Source organism: Fulmarus glacialis, unplaced genomic scaffold (genome assembly GCF_000690835.1).
Source record: "Fulmarus glacialis isolate BGI_N327 unplaced genomic scaffold, ASM69083v1 scaffold16386, whole genome shotgun sequence".
Classification (NCBI taxonomy): domain Eukaryota; kingdom Metazoa; phylum Chordata; class Aves; order Procellariiformes; family Procellariidae; genus Fulmarus; species Fulmarus glacialis.
This window is the reverse complement of record NW_009218906.1, coordinates 5,448-15,000: the sequence shown is the minus strand read 5'-3', so window position 1 is coordinate 15,000 and position 9,553 is coordinate 5,448. Positions and strand designations below refer to the sequence as shown.

The following is a 9,553-nucleotide window of genomic DNA, read 5'->3' as shown; positions in this document are numbered from 1 at the left end:
ACCGGGCGTTCAGCCCGGGGGAGAGGGGGGGGCTGCAAGGGCTAGAGCAAAACTTCGGGAACTTGCGGCAGCGTAAGGACAGGGTCCAAACCTGGGAGCTGCGGGAGCTGAAATACAAACTCACCCTTTCTCCCTGCACTGGGATTATTTGATCCAGGTCTGCTAACTTTGCACTTCTAGTCTCAAGGCTTCATCTGCAGGGCAGTATTTGCAAAGAATGGGAGAAAAAGCTCACAGCGTCATCACTGAGGCACAAGAAACTGCCTTCCCTGTTGTCAAATCTAACGCAGGGCGTTTTTTCTGGTCCCCAGCACTGTAAATCCTGCCAGTGGGAAGCTTTAACGGAAAGCACGGTTTCGGACACAAATCCCCTACAATCTCTAGCACAGTCTTTTAGAAGACACCTTTGCCTAACCCGCAGTCAACATGTTGGACTGCAGGACCATCTTCTCTCCCTTCACCTCCATAAGAGGAACAGGAAGCCCCAATTTACAACAGGAACCGCCATACCTGACAACCCACCAGCAGTATTGTCTCAGGCAGGTATTGACCCACTTCAGCAGGTACTATCTTGACTGCCCAGCAGAAGAAGCCACCATCGCATTCCCAAAGCCTGCAGATGAAATCAGGGAAAAGAGAACGCCACCTTTCATGCAGAGGAAAGCCCCAGAACAGGCATCCAGTGGAGTACAATGGCTTGCATCTCCTAGAGGGGCCTGCAGCTCTGAGCAAGAGTGCGTGCACACGCACCACACAAATTTCAAGCAGTGCTTGGTGCTGCCAAATAGTGCTCACCCATATGATCACCCACCCACCTTCTGGGAAGTCTCAACACCCACCCCTTGGCTGGAGCTCTCTGCCCCTATCCAACACTTTCAAGTTCTTTTGGTGCCCACTCACGGTCAGGCAGGAAGTGAAGGAGGTTTTTGGCTTCAATCTGTAGCACACACTGAATCTCCCTCGGTGCAGATGGGTGCAGGCCAGGGTATAAGCTCTGGGATCAGTACTTGAGCATCACACAGCTCCCCAATAGTTTCAGCTCTGTGTTTCTTAGACCACTTCAGTTTCATGTAGTCTTTCAGCTCCCCCCCCAAAGTCACATTTAAGCAGTCTTTGCTAGCATCTAAAGATTCCCCGGTTTTGGAGCCTCTTTGGGAATCCAGATCCAATGCAGTTCCTTAGAACTTGGAAGCTGAGTGCAGTTACCGAGACACCAGGGTGCAGAGGGGAAGGGGAAGGGCAGGGCGCTGCCAGAACAGTGGCACAAGAGGTTCTGCACCACCACAGCTGAAGGTGCTCTCATAGATGGCAACCTAGGTAAAGAGAAAACTAAGGAACCTATTACTGATAGCATGGTAATGACAGAGGGCATTTTTAAATGTCGGGGGACCGGAAGGAGGTACATACTTGAACAGACTGGAATAATGAACAAGCTGTATGGTGTAGCAATTTGAGTCCTTCTCCCCAAAGTTTAATCCCAGATCCCTTTTATCTTCCAAAGTAGAAAGCCATTTTCCCTTCAGATATATCAGCAGATCATTAAGTTATCTTTACCTCTTACTACAGAGGAGGAACAGTAGAAAGTTGTTGTCTGTGCTTGGTTTTTATTTTTTTTAGAAGAACATTTCTGAAGTTCTGGCATAGGTCCAACAATTGTGGACATCTTCCAATGTAAATGATGTTGTAGTCCTACTGGGTGTCTGTCCTGCTCTTAACACCTGAGCTCAGACATCAAATTTGCCCAAAGGGCTAGAAGCCTCCAGTACAATTCCCTTTTCCCAGCTTATACATAAGTAGCAACCAGACAAGTAGAAGACACCCGAGCACTTGAACTGCAAAGGCTGCAATCCAAGCTTATACATTAAAGGGAATCCATGCTCTCCACCCACAGGAGGACTTTTGCTGAAGAACACAGATCAATCACTAAACAACCTGCAGGAAGCCAGTGTTCACTAAGTTGCACGCATGTGGGACTATCTGCAGTACACTGAAGCACTTAAAAAAATAACAAAAAGCAACAAACAGATCAACCACGGCTACTGGTAAACATTTCGTAAAAGATTTATTTAAGTATCATTTATCACAAAGAGGAAAATACATATAAGATTAGAAGCATGCAACAATCTTCCACATTTCTCTCTATTTTTCTTGCATTCGCAGCACATTGTAATACAACCTGTGCCACCCTCACTTCTTCCTGAAAAATACGATGTTTCAAGACATAGGATAACCAAAAAAAAACACAATAAGGTAAGATAACATGAGAAAAGTGCAAAGTAAAAAAAGTCATGTATATACCACATTCAAACCCCCTCCCCCTCCAAAAAATGGATAAAGGCAAGCTGTCATTCTGCTGCACGATCAGATTGTCTTTATGAACTACTTTACAAAAAAATTAATATAAATTAAGGGCACGATCCTGCAGACACTTATAATTGTAGCTAACTTCAATCATAGATTGGCTCAGTTGGTATTATTAAAAGCCACAAGTTAGTCACATGCATAAGTTCTTGCAGTATAAGGCCCTAAGGCAATAAAATGTTTAAGAGCATTAAGGAGAACAAAAATTAAAGCAAACAAAATCACTCCCAGATGTGTTTTGCTTAGTAAGTTTATATCAAACATATTTTAAACAGAACAGTTTGCTCCTAAAGCCCTGAATATTTCTATTACTTAAGCAGTTTTGCAAGATTAAAAGACAAAACCCCCAGGAAGCTGGTACAGATGTTAATTAACATGAAAGTCGCTTCAGGCAGGTATGTAGGGAGGTGGAGGTTCCTTCTCAGGCATCTTCACTGCCATTTCATAGGTTGGCAGAACATACTAAAAAGAAGACATTTTGAAGAGATTGTTGGAGAAGGTTTAGGAAAAAAAAACACCACACAGAACAAAAACACACATGCCCCATCAGCAACTTAATCCTCTGTTGCAGGCAAATGTTTTTAAGAAGAACTTGCTGCTGCTTCTAGTAAGCTAGTGAGGAAGTGAAAGAAGGTGCAGCAGTCACTTACTGCTCTGCTGCACCTAACCCCAGGTCATTCATTGCAACCCACTGTCTCTCGGTTTTACAAAGTGGAAAGGAAGGTTTTCGCTGGTGCAATCAGAAAGCTTCCCTCTCCTACAAGAAAAACATTCAAAGCCTTTCCTCTGTAAAACCTCCTATTTTATGCACTGTAAGAATGTAACTAAGAAATAACCCACTGTAACATTAGCTGCTTTAACTTCTTTAATCTTTCCAGTCTTTGTTTAGAAAGCTGGACAAGGCACGTGGATATGGTGGTTTGCTACTTCAAAATTAAACAATGCCAGTTCCTTTTATCTCAAAAAGAAGTTTTACCTGTGGAGGAGCTTCAAAAGCAGGGTACACAGCTATCTCTGGCAAATTTCTGTTGCTGATGTATTTATAGCAGTTCCATACACAGTTAATTAGATACGCCTGAAAGAAGAGAGATTTCTCTTTTTAAAGACCTCACATGCATTAGCTGATTCAGAAATTAGATGCTGGATGACATTCATATGACAAAAAGCAGCATAAATCAACTTAGTCGATACATATCTGAGGAATGGTTGCCATTTCACAGATTTAGCCACATGCCTATGTTGTTCCCCTTTTAGCTTTGCTATCATAGTGACTCAGGGAGGATGAACCACACAGGTTTTAGCAAAAGAATTCACAGATCCATTCAACTAATCTCTCTGTCTGCCTCAGTAGTGCTAATCGAATTAATCCCCAACTGGTTTATGCTTCTGTGGATCTCAGTCCAAACTTGCCAGGAGGAGGAGGACAGGACAACAGCACAATCCCACTCATCCCTGAGTTAGCATTACTATTTGTCCAACTACCAGTGCGAAGAGAGGGCACGAACACACAGCTGGGGTGGCAAGGAGAAGACGGTAGAGCAAAGCAGCCTGGACTTTAAGTCAACATTAACTGCTGTAGAAAGACATACTATCATGCTATGATGATGACGATTAGATTTTTTTTTTTTATTATTAATCTGTATAGCATTAATCTCTCTGAATTTTTCACTGGCAAGTTAGCACGTGGTTACACACAAGGTACCGAATTTCCCAATCAATACAAAAATATCATCTACTCTATTAGGCTTCCACTCCCCCCAGTCAGACATTCCTCTTGGAGAAATATAGAAAATGAGTAAAAAAAACCTTTTTCATTATTTCGGTTTTTCTTAAATTCAATCTGAATGCAATAAAGGAATATTGTCATGGCCAATGTATATTATCAACTAATTTCTCTAATATGCTTTGTCTGCACAAGTTTTTGTAATTCCAATGAACGCCTCTGTATTTAGATCTTCCAAAAGAAAATAACTGGTAATATCACCCTTCAGTAGGGAGAAAGATGCAGCTCTGAATTAACCTATGCATTTCCTCCTTCCATCATCTTCCTTCCAAAACATGCACCCTGGTTTGTTAGGCACAGTGAGAGATTTTAAAAGTTTTGTTTAGAAAACTTGTATGCAGTAACTCAATATTGTTTCACTACATGCTTAATTACAAATACTAAATTTATGTCCACATATGCAAAAAGATGGTATTTGAAGTCTTTGTCCGTTCCTACTTCCTACTCAGGAAGGGCAGAGCTGCATAAACATGCCCCACCACATACAAATAAGTTAGTTGAAGACACCAGTACACAAAATGTAAGACTTAAGTCATACCGTAATTGAACATCCTAACAATTCTGCTCAAAGAAGTTCTTAACTCAGCATTAAGAAGTCTGCCAAGTTCTTAATTCAGCATTGAGAATTAACTCAGATTGACAGCATCTTTATATAGTAACTCATGAAACAGACATATACTTAAGTTTTAACTTACCTTTAAAATGATAAATAAAGCAAAGAACACCAGAACAATAAACAAGAGACAGCTGGAGTCCAAGGCAAGGAGATCATCTTTGTAAGGGAAATCCGGCTGGTTAAAAAAATAGGCAAGAGACAGAAAGGGAGAAGATAAGCACGAATACTGCACAGTCACAAATATGACAGAAGGACATCCAAACTTGACACCAAATGAAACAAACTCTTGCAAAAACTACTCCCCCAGAAACAACAAAAAGTTCCGTTTCTCACTAGTTTCTTCTTTATCCTCCCACAAAGTACAGTATTTATCCTGCCTCTGTCCTGCAAGAACAGGTCACTACAGAAGAGGGCTACCTACACAGAAGCCTTGTACTATCTATGTCCCTAGTCGCTTCCTCAATCTCATGCTAATACAAATTTTGTACTTATACAGCATTTGTACTTAAGGTCCTCTACCTGATAACTCTTTAATGACTTAGTATTAATTACCTCCTGTCAGTCCAACCAGTAATGTACACATGCGCAGAGAAGAAAGGAAAAAAGTTGCCCCCAAACTTCAGAAGAGCCAAAACAAAGAGCTTCTGCAAATTTCAGACTCTTCTATTTCCCTGACCACAGTAACAAAGCCTCTTGCCAAAACCAATAGTTTTTTTTTTTTTTAAAATCCATTTTAAAAGGATTTCTTTTAACATCTACTTGAACAGATCTAAACACCAGCCAGAAAGAGCTTGTTAACTGACAGTATTCTATGCATTGAGTCTTCCTGCAGTTAAAACACAGGCAGTGCTAGTAACAATTCCATTACAGTTTCCTTAGAAGGTATTGTTGCAAAATGAGAAGAGCCATACAGAACGTAAAAAGGAACCCTCAGAATCTCAGATTCCATCCCATAATGCTGTACGACCCTACATCATATGAATCCTTACCTACACTCTTCTTCCCCTCCCCCACCAAATAAGGGTCGACACATTTTTCATCTGCAGTAGCAAAACCAGCCACAGAACCACGTTGCTTCAAGGGTCAGGAACATCTTTGTTTCGATTGCAAATGTAGCAGAGACAGTTTAAACCAACAACTCCTGTCACAATTCTTTTTCTCTCCCTGGCTTTCCTTTTAGGGAGCAATGACACCTTTGGCCCTTCCACCTCTGATAAGCTCTCATTCTCATAACCACCCTAGCAGTCATCCCCTACGGCTGCTGCAGCCTGAATTCCTCTTTCATATGCACAGGAAGGTAACTATAGCTCAGTCACTTATCCAATTAAACCAAAATTTAATTTCAAAAGTAAGATACCAACTTGAGCTGAACAAACACTTACCAACTGATCCAGGTAATCCTTGATTCTGGGCAAGTAGGTTAGAGAACTGATGGCAACTAGACAACTGAGCACAAAGTCAAAGAGTTGGTAACAGAAAAATGGGACCAGCCAGCCTACACGATGCTAAGAAGGGGAAAAAAAAAGAAAAAGCAGCAGCCTGTAAGGTATTTTGTTGAAAATTCCGGTAGCAAGTGTAAAACCATGGACTATAAATATACTTACAGCAATAGCACCATACACCATCATTGCACTGATTGTGAACATGAGGAGGGAGATAGCAAATAGAACACAGGCATTTTCTGCATTAAAAGAAAAACAATAAGCATCAGTCATTTCCTGAAGTTGTCACACTGCAGCTGACAGGTACACAAGCTCTATTGTTTCACCTGCTGCAGGAGCCGCAGAATTAACTCGGACCTCTCCTAATGGAAAATGATCTGGTTCAAGAAAACCAGCAGGTGTTTGGAAAAATCCCTCTGCCTTAATCAAAAGCCTGAATAAAGCTCAGACGCACCAATTAGAAGCCTGACATAGTTTGATAGTAATGCAACATAATGATGCTGATTTGCAATATATGTCAGCGCTAAAAGTATGTGGGTGATTAACTTTACAACTGGAACGAATTTTAAGTGAAGTTAGCACAGTATCAACCTTTACACTTTAAAATGGTTTGATTATGTAATTCAGTCATTGGCAGTGGAGCAGCACTGCTCCTTCAGTAACCCTAAGGAAAACAGGAAATTGCTGTGTGGAAGGTATCCCATTATTTACAAGAAAAGGCAGTTGAACAGAAGCCAAATGGTAGCAGAATCCAGGACACTCACAGAAACTGAATTATAAAGATTCTCCTTGTGCATCACAGTTACTGATGACAGAAGCACAGCTGCTTTCCACGAGTTCGATTATACTCGTTCTCCTACAGCAAGCACAATTTACATTTTTAAACACAGAGCAAGAAACCAGCTTGAGAGTCTATAGATGTGGTAACCTAATGTTTTTAGCAACACTGAAGCCAAACTGTTGTGGTTCCCATGCTTCAAACAGATGATCTGAGAATCATAATTTTCTAGTCTGCAACTGATTTCAAAAGGTACACTGTAGAACCACTTACCTAACGAATTCAGTACAAGATAATAATATCTACATACACCGATGGCATCAATGAGGTCCTCCGATGTCTGAAATGCATTGCGTTGTTCAGAAAGCCCTAAATACTCAGCAATAACCAACAAGTGTGGTTTTCTTCTGAGGATTTGTTACTCACAATATCCACATGCACAGTCAAACTTGTAATATCCCTTCATGCACACAAAGCCCTCTAGCCCATATTCCAACACGGAAAACCAGAATCTTTAAGTCAAAAGCATGTGATAGCCATTTTACACTAACGAGTGGAGAAAGCACCTTCAGAAGCATCTCTCAGTCATGTAAGTTTAAGGCTATCAAGTACACCAACATTTGTTACAAAACATATGACATTTTACAGATATCTGCTGTAATTTTACTTAATATCTTGGCTTTATGAAGTATTTGGTTCTTGTTCTCACTCTCATTTCATTACTAACAAGCGTGAGTTCCAGTCACAGGTCAGAAGTGACAGATCCTCAACAACTAATACAAAGACTGTAAACCAGAACTCTCAAAATCGAGATTTGTGCTGTATCTTCGCTCCAGACTGGTTCTGACCTTCCCAAAATTTTAGTGTAATACAACAGACTTAAAAGACACATTAGAAGTGCCACACTCAACGTATTTCTACACATTCAAAAACAACGCGTGCGCACAAGTTTTCATGTCGTACTACAGTTAAGAAACTTGGTCATTACAGACGAAAGTTTGACACTGATTACACTTGTACATATCATACACTTCATCTGTAACAACAGAGTGGCAGTAGGCTTAATTCTGCTCATGACACTTTCTCTTCTGTTTCTTCTGCATGTCAAACTTTTTAGATAAATACTTTGGTTTCACTCAAGTACTTGGCATCCCAATTCTTCCACTGTTCTTTGAAAAATGGCATGGTTTTCCTCTTAGTAACCTCCTACACAATAGCTGTACGCTCTTTCCTTAAATTTATGAAGATCACTAAAAATTAAAAGAAAAAATCTTTAAAAATAGTTTTCTGCTTTTTGTTTTACTGACTCAGCAAGGATAGTAAATGTTTACAAAGAAAGTGACTTAAGAGATGTTCCACACATACTTCAACACTCAAAGCATTAGAAGGCCAAGAAATCTTTAGAAATCTTATCATTTAAGATGCTTAGGAGTAATATGAAACAAAAATAATATTCCACATAAGGTTTTTTTTTATTCTTGTGGAAGACCTCAATCCCAGAATCATTAAAGAGAAATTCAGAAAACAAGACAACCATATTGAAAAGCTATATGCATATATTACACACTAGTGTAAGGCAAATACACCATGATACTGCATGCTTTATTATCTAATCAGACAGCAGAGTCATACACCTACCAGCCATTCTCTCAGAAGCATAGTAATTTCCGATGACTTCATACTGGATATCAACAGTTGGCACTATATTTGGATGAGTCACTTCTACTGTCAACAAGATGCCCATCAGCAAGTTCACCACCTGAGAAAGACCACAGTTACCTAAAGGTTATTTACACTGCAACTACTATGATCTTTATCGTTTTAAGGACACACTAGTAAATCTTTTATTTCAGTTAGAAATAAACTCTTTGCTTTGCCTATATGTGGAAGAAAAAAAAAAAAAAAGAACCCAACTTACGATTAATTTTCAAAAAAACCCAGAAGAGCAGTGGACACTTGCTAATTTTAATGAATCACAACTAAATAACTTTGCAAATTAAGAGGATGGATAGGGTTTGAAAGGATTCAAATGACATAATTAAACTGATGCTGCATGATGAACACACAGATTTGTGAACCGGAAAACTGGAAACAGTTACAAGAGGCCAGGAAGGAAAAGGTACAACAACAGACACAATGAGGAACATTTGGTCAGAGTTTCTGCTTTCTACAACAAATTGAAAGGCAGAGTTATTTAATGCACAAATAAGGTACTGCACACTACTCTTTCAAATAGTGCTGGGGGGCAAGCAGGACAAGGGGATGTGCAAGCATCACACAGTAAATACTGAGTATGAGGGAAAACTTCCACTACAGCTCTAATCCTCAGATGGAGCTTGCTTCTTGGTTTTTCCCATGTTACAGTTTTAATACAAGCAGGGGAGAAGTGGCTCCCTCCCCTTCCTAGCTCATTTATTAAAACCTCATCAGTCTTTATCAGAAAGGCTACACAAACACAGGTAAAGTTAAAGAAATCTCACACAAAGATTGAACCCCAAAATTTGTAAGCATTTAGCATTGGCTATGCGCTTACCGGTCCTTCTCCTCACTTACACTGCCATTGAGGACTACTT

At 40.1% G+C, this 9,553-nt stretch overlaps 1 protein-coding gene across 1 annotated transcript; it reads right to left on the bottom strand.

Annotated features, from left to right (window-relative positions):
* Nucleotides 1-2,037: 2,037 nt before the first annotated feature.
* Nucleotides 2,038-8,757, bottom strand: LAPTM4A (lysosomal protein transmembrane 4 alpha). Its single transcript, XM_009580186.1, has 6 exons — nt 8,619-8,757; nt 6,365-6,441; nt 6,143-6,265; nt 4,840-4,935; nt 3,338-3,436; nt 2,038-2,823 (listed from the first exon to the last, which is right to left on the bottom strand). Exons 1-6 carry the CDS (start codon nt 8,722-8,724, stop codon nt 2,749-2,751), a joined length of 576 nt encoding a protein of 191 aa, XP_009578481.1. The 5' UTR covers nt 8,725-8,757; the 3' UTR covers nt 2,038-2,748.
* Nucleotides 8,758-9,553: the final 796 nt, after the last annotated feature.

What these genes read in the sequence shown, in the direction of transcription:
- LAPTM4A (XM_009580186.1), bottom strand. Translation starts at nt 8,724, where the DNA reads ATGGGCATCTTGTTGACAGTAGAAGTGACTCATCCAAATATAGTGCCA. An exon ending in TGCTTCTGAGAGAATGGCTG is followed by an intron (nt 6,442 to 8,618) that starts GTAGGTGTATGA and finishes CTTTTAATGCAG; the next exon opens with AAAATGCCTGTGTTCTATTT. An exon ending in AGGATTACCTGGATCAGTTG is followed by an intron (nt 4,936 to 6,142) that starts GTAAGTGTTTGT and finishes TTTTTTAACCAG; the next exon opens with CCGGATTTCCCTTACAAAGA.